General features: G+C 33.5%; 1 protein-coding gene across 10 annotated transcripts in view; it reads right to left on the bottom strand.

Moving 5' to 3' along the window:
• Window positions 1–14,096, bottom strand: part of ANKRD28 (ankyrin repeat domain 28) — a 205,317-nt gene that overhangs the window by 108,858 nt on the left and 82,363 nt on the right. For all 10 annotated transcript variants that reach the window (XM_032332459.1, XM_032332505.1, XM_032332487.1 and 7 more), the window contains one exon: window positions 13,680–13,763. In XM_032332459.1, the coding sequence (XP_032188350.1) occupies window positions 13,680–13,763 (84 nt within the window). The remainder of the gene's footprint in view (window positions 1–13,679; window positions 13,764–14,096) is intronic.

Here is a 14,096-nt window from a genome sequence, read left to right as displayed (position 1 = left end):
AAAAAACATAAAACAGTCTCTACTCATAGATGGCATTATTGTTTACTGAGAAAATCTATTTAAAAAAAAAATCCAAGAATGAGTTTAGAAAAGTTGCTGGATGCAAGGTCAACATACAAAAAAACCAATTGTATTTCCACAAACTAGCAATTAATTGGAAATAAAAATTTTAAAGACTGTACATTTACAATACAAAAGAATGGAAGAGAGATAGTGAAAACAACAACAGAAAAATGCTTGGGTATAAACCTAAAAAAAAAAAAGCAGGATTTGTATGCTGAAAACTGTAAGACACTCCTGAAGAACTTAAAGAAAACCTACACAAGTAGGAATAAGATGTTTATGAACTAAGGACTCATTATTGCTAAAATGTCAATTTGATCTATAGATTCAAAGTAATCCCTGGAATCAAAATCACAGCAGGATTCCTTGTATATATTAAGGATCTAAAATTTACATGTAAAGGTAGAGATATTAGAACAGCCAGAGTAATTCTGTGTGGAGAGAATATAGTTGGGGATCTCCCACAGTGTAATTTCAAGAATTACTATAAAGCTGCAGTAATCAAGGCAGTGCAATATAAGAAAAAAAAAAAAAAGATATATCTAGAATAAAGAATCCAGAAATAAACCCATGCAAATTTGATCAATTGATTTTTAACAAAAGTACAAAAGCAATTAAAAGGAGATATTACCTTTCCAACAAATGGTCCCAGATATCCACATGCCAAAAAACGAACGCCAATCTATACTTAACACTGAATACAAAAATTAACTCAAAAAGGATCACACATCTAATGGCCAAATCAAAGGTTTTTAAATGTCTAGAGGAAAAGATATGAGAAAATGTGTAGGTTGGGCAAGGAGTTCTTGCATGGGACACCAAAAGAACAATTCACAAAGTTGATAAATTAAACTTCATAAAATGAAAAACTCTTGCTTTGAGGAAAACACATGAGGAAGATAAAACAGCAAGATATACACTGGAAGAAAACATTTGCAAATCATACACCTGACAGAGAACAACTCAACAAAATACGAATAATTACACTGTGTTGGAACAACTTAGCACCCATTTGGGAAAGGGAAAAAACAAAAACCAAAAAACACTACGTCCCATTATAGGTCTAATTTAGCTGCAATTATATTGTAAAGATGAATGTAAAGAGTAAAATGATAAAGCTCTCAGAAACAAATATAGGATATTATCTTTATGACTCAGGTTAGGGAAAGTCTTCTTAAGATATCAAAAGCTCAAAAGTTTTAACCTTGAAGGAAAATACTGAAAAATTTGACTACATTAAGACCCCATGTTCAATGTCACAAGAAAGGGTGAAAAGTCAAGTTGGAATGGGAGAAGACACCTACAATACACACAGCTCTCAAGAGGTCAGATCTAGGATATATAAAAAACTGTAAATTAGTAAGAGAAAATTCGAAAGAAAAATGGGCAAGAGATTTAACAGACACTTTATAAAATAAGCTATGTGAATGTCTAACAAGCATATAAAAAAAAGTACTTGATGCTGTCATCAAAAAAATTCAAACTTTATAGATAATGAGATACCACATAACAAATAGGCTAAATAAAGAAGTCTGACAAAAACCAAAAACCAAAAACCAAGAATGTGTCCAAAAATGTGGAGCAATAAGAAATCTCATAGTTTTCCTGGGAGTATAAATTGTTTAATAATATGGTATTCTCTATTAATCTGTATAGCCTATATGCCAGAAATTCTACGCTGAGGTATATATCCTAGAGAAATGCTCATGTGCAACAGAGGCATGCTCATGAATAGCTGCACTGTTCATAATAGGCAAAAACTGGAAACAACCCAACTATCCATCAATAGCAGATTATGCATAAACTGTGGTGCATGCATTTGATGGATTATGAATAATCTTAGATACACATAACACTGGTAAATTTCTGAAATAAGATAATGTCGTGCAGAAGAACACAGACATGAAAGAATACATGTTGTAAGATTATTTAGTTAAAAACACGCAGAATTAAATTGTACTGGTTAGAGAGGAATAATTAGGTGGCAAAGTTACAAAAGAAAATGGAGAGAGAGACACTATTATAAAAGTCAGATTAATGGCCACATTGCAGATTGGGAATAGACGGTTCTGATCATAAGGTGGGCACCAAGGGCACTTTTGTTGGCAACAGTAATGTTCTGTTTCTTGATATGGGAAGAAGTTACATTTAAATAACTCATAATAGTCTACATTTGTTTTACATATTTTGAGCATGTTATACTTCACAATTTTTAAAAAGATTAAAAGAAAGAAGGAGAAAAACACTGGACATGAGTGTTCTAAAACATTCTTCTAAACCATTCTTCTAAAATATCAATTAAAATACAGCTGAACTAAAAGGAAAAGCATATTTAAAAAACTGGCAGAAGACACAGGCTCTGACATAGTATTTCAGCTTAAGAACAACAACAGTAGACTCCCTTGTTCGTTTGGCAAGTTTTATTCTCCTGAACTAATGTTCAAAATGAAAATGAAAAAGTCACATCAGTTTAAAATATTTGGGTAACTGGGCTCCTGGGGGGCTCAGTCAGTTAAGCATCTGCCTTTGGCACGGGTCATGAGGTCCTGGGATTAAGACCCATATTGGGCTCCCTGCTCAGCAGGGAGTCTGCTTTTCCCTTTCCCTCTGCTGTGCTCTGTCAAGTAAAAAACTAAAATCTTTAAAATAAGATAAAATATTTATGTAACTGACATGTTTTACTCAACAATTCTAAGACTGGAGAAAATGTATCTCAAGGTTTTGTCAATGTAATTTTATCGAAAACATTCATTTACTAATTAATCTATTATTAAATCACTCATTTTTATACTAGATAATTTATAATTATGTAATTCAAATAAAATATATTTTTTTGTGAATACATGATTTGGGGTGGGATGGGACAAGAAGTTTCCTTTCCCAAATCTGACTGGCTATTTTACAAGTGCTTTAGTTTACATACATACATACAGTTACATAACATAGTTTACATATACATAGTTTACACAGTTTACATATACATAGTTTACATACAAGTGCTTTAGTTTACCAATGTATCAGCTATTTAGACTTGCTTATAATTTATATGTGCCACCATTCTGGCCGTATGAAAAGTGAACCCCACTTTATCAAAAACTATATACACTTGGCTTATAGGCAGTTCTTAATGAATGGCAACTCCCAGCATGCCCTCTTCACCTGTGAAGTTTCCATTTTTCCTGTGTTTCTTTGTGCTATGTATTCAGCAATCCTACAAACTTTACTTTAATTACTGATAATGATTTAAATGTTAATATTAACAGTAAAGTTGTTTTCTAGTCTGTCGGGGAAACTCGCTGGTACATCCCACACACAAACAAAAACAAGAATACCCACATACAACATAGCAAAACACCTTTTAGATTAAAAATTTGGATTAGTTAAAGTCCAGATCTATGTCTTATTTTTATTCATTCACTTCTAACACTTTTTAAATGGCTACTATTTACTGCAGACTGGGTTTAAATACAGGGAATAATTCAAACCAAGTCCCTAATACACTGAGAGTTAAAGGTGCTAAACAGGAAACAGGTTAACTAGTATGAGTGCTACAAACATCTAGAGAGCTGCGGACATCTATTAGGCTGCCATAATAGCACCTGGAGGACCAAGAAAGGTGTTCCAGAAAAGGGATATTACAGTCTTCTGTTGGTTCTCTATTGTTGCATAACAAATTACCACAAACTTAGCAGCTCACAATTGCAGTCATTTATTAATGCATAGTTCTGCAGGGCAGAAGTCCAGGCATAGTGTGGCTGAGTCCTCTACTCAGGATCTCTCTCCTCTGCTCAGTGTTCTCACCAGAAGACCTAAGGAAGAATCTACCTTGAGGTTCATTTATTTATGGCATAGAAGATTATACAGGAGATGTACATGGGGTGGGGGGATCGCGAGATTCCTATGGGCCATCTTGGGAATTCTGACTACTGTCAAGGGCAACCTAAAGAAACTGAAGATGAGGCAAAGGGAGCTGGAGACAATGAGGGCAAAACTGATATCATGAGTCAGGAAAGAGCACGTAAGAGTAGGGGGGGGAAGTATGTATGACTGGACTTGTCTTCCTAGTCCCCAGCAAAGTAACCAGGACTAATTTGCCAAGGAATGAACTTACCAAGTTACACCAAATTGAGCTAGCAAGTATCTACTAAGGGCTTATTTACTTAGAGCTGCAAGAAAAAAGCTAAGAAATTTCTTGTACTTGTACTAAACCACAAGGCAGAACTGAGGAGTGACAAACTACAGGAGACACATGGACAAAAAACGAACTGGACATTAAGAAAACGGGCTCTTATCCTGTATCTCTTCTAAATATAAATGACCAAATCAAACAAACTCCAAGGGCTTCAGTTTTGCCTCACCCTCAACAGAGATGATTTAATTACTTGATTTCTAAGACCCCTTTCTAGTACTAACTATCCTACAAAATGGAAGGTTCTTGCCCTGAGGCAAATTCTATTTAGCAAGTTTAGAATGTAGTATTAATTCATGTTGTAATCTAGACATTGCTCTATCAGCAGTAATATTAAAAAGACAAATCAACAAAGAAACCTATTCTAAACAAGGAATTTACTCTCTTTTACAAATTTAATGGTGATAGACACCCTTATGCTAAGGTTTACTTGCTTTTCACAATAAAAAAATAAAACACCAAAACTACATATCTTTTAATATTTCTTTAAAGTAGGCTCCATGATCAAAGTGGAGCTTGACCTCAGGACTCAGATCAAGACATGCATGCTCTACTGACTGAGCCAGACAGACACCCCCAAATTATGTATCAATACCAACTCCTGTTAGAGTAAGAGGAGGTACTGCCATCTATGATGGGCAATTTAATTATCAAATATAATACTATTGTTTAGAAAACTAATGTCCAGAATGCCTATTTCAAAAATACTACTGGACTAAAACAGAAAACTTCATTTCAGAAAATATGTAAAGTATAAATCTGAAAACATCCAGCGGAATGTCAGTCAGTTGTTTTAATCAAAAAAATTATTTTTAATGGCTTTTACAGAGCTACGTATGTTTTAATAGGCATATTTGCCTGAGTTAAAGAGACAGAGCTGACAGTCTGGGGAGAAAGGGGTGAGAATTCTCAGAACAGAGTTAACAGAGAGAGAAGTTGGTACTGCTAGAAAATCCCACAGGTCTGTAGATTATCCCCTTGGGTACTCAGCTAAGTACAAAACAGCACATGTATATAAAAATACTACCTAGTCTAGCGAAAAGAAGCATCCAAAGTAATTAAAGCAATGTTTCTCAACTCTTTTCTCCTTATCACCATGACCCAGGAGATTTTTTGAGACTTTTTCTTTTTCTTCCCTTACTGTCCCCATGAAATTTTACTACTACTGTGTACCTAACCTCTAAAGTTTGGCCCTTTGGAGGGCCATAAATCATTGTAACAATATGGTTGATCTTTCTCTCACACATACACACATACATACTCACAGCAAAAAAATAAATTTTGCCACGTTGGAGGTGATATTATCCCCAGTGAAAATACATGGATTTTGAAGGAACAGTGCTTGAGTTGCATATTGGGAAGTGTCCTATTCCATAAGCTAGGGTGAAAAACTCAAATTTCCTGGAGCACTGGACAGAATACTCAAGAAAAACTCACTTCTATACAGCAGGTTTAGCATTTTTTGAAATTAAATAACATTTATTAAATTTATAAAGTATAAATTTAACACCATATATAAAAGGCCATCCTCAGCAAAATTTCAAAATTTGCTGAGAGAAATTAAAAATGACCTAAATAGAAGGAGAGCTGTAACTTGTTCATGGTTCAGAAGACTCAGCACTGTTAAGATGTTAATTTTTGCCAAGCTGACCTACAAATCAACATAATCCAATTCTGCTCCTAGAAACTGACAAGCTGATTTTAAAATTTATATAAAAACACAAATGACAGGGGCGCTTGGGCAGCTCAGTGGGTTAAAGCCTCTGCCTTTCGGCTCGGGTCATGATCCCAGGGTCCTGGGATCGAGCCCCACATCGGGATCTCTGCTCAGCCAGGAGCCTGCTTCTTCCTCTCTCTTTCTCTGCCTGCTTCTCTGCCTACTTGTGGTGTCTGTCAAATAAATAAATAAATAAATAAATAATCTTTAAAAAAAACAACAACAACAAAAAACACAAAACAATTCTGAAAAAGGTAGTAGTTGGTGATCAAGACTTATAAAGCTATACCATCACAACAGTATGGTACTGGCCTTAACAACACACTTTTAATAAAGATATAAAGACAATTCAGTGAAAAAACACTCTTTTCAACAAATATTTTAATAACTGTATATATCCACATATTAAAAAAGTGAACTTTGGCATATATTGTGCATAATACAGATTTCTTTTTTTGAAGATTTGTTTATTTGGGAGAGTAAAAGAGACAGCACATACAGACAGAAGGAAAAGCAAACTCCCCGCTGACCAGGAGGCCCAACACAGGTCTCGATCCCAGGACCCTGGGATCATGACTTGAGCTGAAGGCAGACACATAACTGAATGAGCCAACCAGGCGTCCCTAAATAATATACAAACATTAACTCAAAACAGATTATAGATCTAAATGTGAAATTTAAAACTATGAAACCTCAGAAGATACAAAAAAAACTACATGACACTGAAATAGATAGCTTTTTAGATACAACACCAAAACCAAGATTCATAAAAGAATGAATAAACTGGGCTTCACAAAATTTAAAACTTCTGCTCTTCAAATAAACTCTTAAGAGAATGAAAACACAGCCACAGCATGAGTCTCTGTATCCAGAACATATAAAGAACTCTTAAAACTCAAGAGCAAGAAAACGATCCAATTAAGAAAAAAAAAAAAAAACTAGCAAAAACACTCGAAAAGACATTTCACCAATGAGAATACACAGATTGCCAAGAGGTACATGAAAAGATGTTTAATACCATTAGTCATCACTGCAGTGCAAATTAAAACTACAATGAGATACACTGTCGGATGGATACAGTGCATCCATTCTATTAGAATTTTTAAGATGAGAAAAGACTGATTGTACCAAACATTGGTAAGAATGTGGAAAAACAGATTTTCGTATCTTGCTGGTGGGAATGTATAATGATACAACAAATTTGGACACAGTTGGCAATTTCTTAAAAAGTTAAACTACCATATGGACTGACCTTATAACTAGATATTTACCCAAGAGAAAGGAAAGACTATGTTCATATAAAGACTTACACAGAAAGGTTCATACTAGCTTTATTTGTAATAGATGAAAAAGGGAAGCAACTCAAATGTCTATCAACAGCTCAGTGGATAAACTGTATTCATAGATACAGTGGAACACTAAGCAGAAAAGATACTACTACACAGAAAAGAATAAACTGTTAATATGTGCCACAGCATGGATGAAATTCAAAATAATTATGCTGAATGAAAAAAAAGCTAGACAAAAGGAGGATATATTATATCATTTCATTTATATAAACTTCTAGAAAACACAAAATTAGCCTACAGTGACCAAACAGATCAGAGGTTAGGGGCAAAAGGCATCTTTTGGTAGTGATGGAAATGTGAACTACCTGGATTAAGGTGATGGTTTTATAGGTATATGCACATGTCAAAACTTACGAAATAGTACAATTTAAATATATGCAATTTATTGTATGTCAATTATACCTCACTAAAACTTAAAAAAAAAAAAAAAAGCTGAGGTAGTAGCTAAGACCCAACAGATCAATTAGCAACTTCAGTTCTGTCTAAAATTTAGGACAGAATTTATGACATTTTGCTATACTATGTTAATATAATTATATTACTATGTTCATATGTAGTAAGTATAAAAAAATCATCAGCATTATTGCTGAGTTTACAAGTAAAGATACTTTACTAAAAATATCATCGTTTACCCAACACCTATTTATATATACATGTCCAGTAAAATTACTCCAAAGAACTCAGACTACACTTAGTCTATTTGGAAAGATGATAATTTGTTTAATAATTCAAAATAAATACAAACATTCTAAAATTTTTGCATGTCCACTGAAGCAGAATTTTTGTTTTCTTGGATCCCAATTTTTTTCCAATTAGCAAAATTGAAAATGATCCAAATGCTCTCTAAAAGGGGGACTGCTAAAATAAATTACATTATAAACAATGCAAAACTATGTGGCTACCAAGACAAATGAGGAAGCTCTTATTACTAACAAGGACTACTGATATCCACATTCCCAATATATACTCTCCAAATATACTGGGGATGAAAAATAAAAGATGCAGAATGTGTATATGCTAAATAAAAAGCAATACATGACTGGAATATAAAACTAAGCCACCATCAGTTTCTAGCTGCAAAAGCAGCTGGTTTCATTTAGACAATGCCTTCTTTGTTTCAGTACCACCCAAAAGCCATTTAGTCACCATGACATTTAGTATTACATACACTCATTTATAGATCTTTGGGGAAAACTGAACACTGGTCATGAAAACTTAAAAATCTGAGGCTGGAATCTAGAGGCACTGGCAAGAATAGAGGAGAGGTACCACTTCTAGGCATGGAGAAACTATTGGAAAATTCTCTCCTGGGTGTTAATGGAGTTGGTTCTTCTCTCCTCTTTACTCCCTCCTTTTAACTCCACGTCCCGTGGAAGTCAGCTGGAAGTTGGGTGGGCACACTTGAGATGGGGCTGAGAGTTATGGGTTCCAATACTAGCAACTGTGAGTAGCTACAGAAGACCATGTATGTGTACAGTGTGTACATGTATACAGCTTTAGAACAGAGAATACGTATGACCTCAAATCCTTGAGCAAAGACGGTAGGTGCTTAGGAACATCAACAGCTTAGTATACTGGCAGCCACCAGAAGTGACATATGACCACAAGAAAGACTGGCTAAAGATTAAAGCACTTCTTGCTCATTTCTAGAAAAGACTAGAGAACATGGTGAAGGGTGGGGGTGTGTGGAATTCCAGGCAATCTGTGTAAACGGAGAGTTCACTACTTTGTGTTAACTGCCAACAATATTATTACAATAATAATGAAAACTAATGATCTGCTTCTGCAATATGTGTGTATGTATGTGTACTTGCTAAGCACTTCATCTGACAAAGTAAAATCAACATCATTTCAATGATCCCAAAAGGTATTTTTGAAAGCTTAAAAGATGTTAATAATTTGAAAGGCTATTTCGACACATCAATCCCCAAATATTTTGAATGACAAAGCTAAATTCAGGAGTGAGTAAAATATACAAGACAGCATTTTCAAAAATATTAAGTTATATGATAGATATAGGCGAGATCTACTTATTGACTAGCTTTTAAATCAACTCCTTTGTGTTTAAAAAGGGTCACTTACCATCTAAGCCTTCCTCTGATTTAAACACTAAAAACAGCACTGGCTAGATTATGATTACTCCTAGTTTGATATCATTTTGAATAACGCTTTTGTCTAATAAAAATTTGGCACCAGGGAGGCTTATGTATTCACTGATTCACAATGCTGACATTTAATAGCCCTTGGTATCATGAAAATTAGGATCAGGCTTATATTATAGTTAAAAGGAAGGAATCCATAGAACATGGCCATAACTTCTAGGGGGAAAAAAAATCTACTTTTGAACCATTACAGCTTTATGGCACTATTCAACAAAAGAAAATATATTTCTCTTTCTCCAATTTACTTTATTTCCCCAGTCACTATCAAGTCTGACACACATTCAAATTCCTGTTCTGCTATACTTACTGATCCTGGAGATCCTGATCCTGGAGATGTTCAACTTTTCTGAGTTTTAGTTTTGTTAACTACTGGTGGAATGGAAATGTTAACCTACCAACTTTATGAGATTGTTGTATGAACTGAATCACGTAAGATAAGAACGCTTAGGCATATCACTATCTCTGAAATAAAATTCTGTAATTAACACCGATTTTTACCACTCTGGATAGAAGAAAATTTCTATGTGTAAAAAATAATTTTCTTTCAAAGTCAGACCTTTCCTCTGAAATGTGTTATTAGTATTTCAGACTAAATCATTTAGACTCCACAACATGGCATTAAATCCCAGTAAATCCTAGGGCAATGATATATATAATAATAATAATTATTATTTAATTTAATAATAAATAATATAATAAATAATAAATAAATATAATTATTACTTTGACTTTATTTATTTATAAAGATTTTTATTTATTAATTTGAAAGAGAGAGAGAGATCATGAGCAGGGGGAGGGGAAGAAGTAGACTGCCCTGCTGAATAGGGAGCCTGATGTGGGGCTTGATCCCAGGACCCTGGAATCATGACCTGAACTAAAGGCAGTTAACCAACTGAACCACTCAGGTACCCTTGACTATGTATACTTAGAAATATGAAACCTTCTGGGCAAAAGCAGGTCATTCAAGGTCATTCAGAATTTTTAGAGCACCTTAAATTTGGAGTGGGAAAAAAAGCAATGAAGTCCATTATTATAACCCCACACATTTACAAAAGAAAAGTGAGTCACAAAGAACTTAAATGGATTTGGTCAACTGGTGTATACAGGTAATAAGTTAAGAAAATATGAGTACTTAGGTCTAATAACTTATATTCCAATTGTTCTTTTACACTATGTAATACTACTCTGCCTTTATAAATTTTGACTGTTTTGCCTTTTTAATTAACAGTGCTTCTTCCATGTCCAAGTGACTTTAATTTTTTGAAAAGTTTGCTATTTCAACTGCTTCTAGGCAATCAAAAATCTTCTATCAGGTTACCTATCCAAACAACTACTTTATGCCTTCCTATGAAAATGCTGATTTTCTGCATATATGTAATGGCCAAAAATGGCCAGACAACCACTGATGGTAAGCCTCAATTCCTGCCCCAGGAAATAAAGCAGGTAATAAACAATGATTGATCTAAGCAGGAAGTTAACCCCATTCTACCTTTGTTGGTAGATCAGGGTTTAGAGTAAGCTAGTAACCAAAGGAACCTGAGGAGGGAGTTTTGAGGGGATTTTGGAAAAGATAATTCTGCTTGATTAAAAAAGGAAACAAAGAAAAAAGGAAACTTACAGTAAAGGTCCCCTTTCCACTTTCTTTGGTTGTTTTTCGTAAGCATATAATGCAGCAGTCTTATCTACTATGAGGAGAAAGCTAAAAGTCTCATAGAAAAGCTCATCCAGAGCTCTGAAATTACTGTCTTAACCAACCCCAAAATCACCTTGCTCTAGATTAAATTATATGAGCAACAAACCTGTATTTAGTTAGGCATTCAATTATTTGTGGTCCAACTTTAGTATTTCTAGCGAAATCATCTTACCTATAGCTTCTACAACAAGTCTTCTTTCTCAGACCAAATAATATAAATGCATTTTAAATTAAGAGTTTTGTTAAAAATCAATTAGGTGCATTAGTAAAAAAAAAGATGTTATTTGGTGGTCCACAGTATCCAAAACTTCTGGACATGACTGAAGAAACTAAAATAATATATCTAAAATAATACAATGTTTATTATGTTTATTCAGCATAGAAAGAAATCTGAATTTGTATATCCACTCTAAAAATTTATAAAAATAACTTCAAAACCTCTAAGTTTCAAAAAGATATTATTCTCAGTTACTTAAATTAACTTTTGAGAAACACTACTGTCATATTGACATGAAGCTTAAATATTTTTATTACCTATCAAGAGTTATTTTATATGACAAAACACTGTTTTACCAAATATATACATTGCCTCTTAAAAGAAAAAATTTACTATCTTGAATTAGAAAAATGGCCACAGATTTAACAAATTGTAAAATATATGACAAAACTCTCAACTACTAAGTCACATGAGAAAAGACCAAAAAGTAGTCATAAAAAAAAAAAAAAACCTTGTCAAAAACCCATGAATCACTGAAGACCACTGAAGAGTCACCCACCCTCAAGAAGGGCCAGCTGAGTTGAAATACTAAGTTTCAGAGTAAGGGCCCAAGCGAGGAGATGTTAAGAAATGATGGTTAAAAGTAAGTTAAGGGTGGAACCTATAAGTAGAGGATAAAAATCACAAATGTTTGGGGGTCACATGCTAGTGACACATAAACAACAGTTCCCAAGGATATCACACCAAAATAAACTGATGCTCAAGATGATTGAGTCATTTTTTTTTAATTTAAAATAATTTGATTAGTACAGCAAAAGACAGTGCTGGCTATAATGAGACTTTGTAGTGATGGAGACATTAATCATGGTAAAGAGCAATATAGAACAAACTTCCTCACCAAGATAAGATTTGTTAGCACTATTAACACTATTAAGCAAACAAAGAAACCCAAGACTAGAGTTAAACAGAACAGAAAGCCATTTTCTTCCTTTTCATAGGTCTATACCACTAAAATTATTTTCTGTCCTAAGAAAAATAGATTTCTTTAGGACACCCCAATTATGTAAAGTAACCAGGCACTCCATTTAAAATATGTACATCATGAATTAGGTGCATGTATCCAATAAATATCAACTTGAAATCAATTCACTTAGAAAAGTTAAAAAAAATATAGCATTTCTTTGATCACTTCCTAATGTAATAATGAACCATTTTAACTGAAGATCAAATTTATTTGGATAATCCAACTTTAAAAAGATAAATACTTTTTCTGTCTACTTAATATTACCACAGTAGAACTGTGAAAGAACTGTGAAAGAGTGTGAAGGAAAAGATGAGATGAACTTGCAGGCTTTCATAGAATTAACAATCATTTCAGGTCATCTGTTTTGGTGTTCCTATAGCAACTTTCTGACTCATGACCCCCTCACCCCAGTAATTCAGAGGACTGACTTACGTATGAAAAATGTATTGTCAATGTGTTTCCAGTGTCAATAACACATATTAATAAATCTGATCTTATTACAGTAAATTACATATTTTTAGCCTCAATTTAGTAAATTAAAGAAACTATTGGCAACTAGACAAACACAGAGGAAATTATACATATACCCAATGTGTCTCATGTCAGTCCTGCACATTAAATGCACTGTACCTTTCAGTTTGGAGACTTTAAATACGTCTTTCTTTATTGAAAGACTCAAACAGATGAGTCTGTATATAATGCTTACAATGCTTATTTACAGAAAACAAATTTGATCTCATAGTTAAATTAGATATATTATAAACTTAATAGAAATGTCTTTTATTTAAAGTCCACAAAAAAGAAGCCTCATCTAAAATGCATACAAGTATTTAACAGTGAAGTCTCATGTTTACAGCTTATTTCAAATGGGATTCAAAAAGAAAAAGAAAAACCACATGAGTGTGTATATACAGTATGCGTAAATATAAGAGGGAAAGCAAATGTGGCAAAATGTTATCAATGCTGAATCTAAAGGGAAGGTATATGGATATTCAGGGTATTTTTTCAGCTTTTCTGTGGAAAAATTTCCAAGTAAAAAGCTGGCAAATAAAGAACCCTCACTGGCTTCTAGTTCTCATGTGTTACATTCTTTATCCTGAATGTATGTCTAGCCCCTTTCTTTTGAGGCAATTACGTTAAGATCCTTCTGCCTTCATTTAAAACAACTGTTACAGAACTGTGTTATGTCTTTTTAATGGAATCACAACTCTAAGAAACAGTTTTTATACATAGATTTAAAGGCCAGTGTCAGTGAATTGTTTTACCTGAAAGTTAACATCTTCTTTCTTAAATATTAGTGCCCGAACTTCATCAGGATCTCCATTAAATATAGCTTGCACCAGTGATGGCTAAAATACAAGAAAGCAATAAAAATATTAATCACACTGTATGGGTGATTCTAAAGGTATTTACACATAATTTTTAAACCTAAAATTTTTCTTCTCTTTAGGAACAATAATCAATTTGGTTTCTGACATTAACCAAAACTTTCATGAAGTCAAATCATATGAAAATACAGGATTCCCCCCTGAATTAAAAAGCCTAATTTTAAAAAATGAATTCAGTATGACCAAAATTAGGTAGATAATAAGCCCAATCAAACTTTATTTTTTGTGAGAAGTCTTTTGTTTATATATGTGTGTATACATATGGTAAAAACAAAGTCTCTTCCAAATACAAGT

Source organism: Mustela erminea, chromosome 1 (genome assembly GCF_009829155.1).
Source record: "Mustela erminea isolate mMusErm1 chromosome 1, mMusErm1.Pri, whole genome shotgun sequence".
Classification (NCBI taxonomy): Eukaryota; Metazoa; Chordata; class Mammalia; order Carnivora; family Mustelidae; genus Mustela; species Mustela erminea.
The sequence above is the reverse complement of the archived record's forward strand: the minus strand, read 5'-3'. Positions and strand labels throughout refer to the sequence as shown.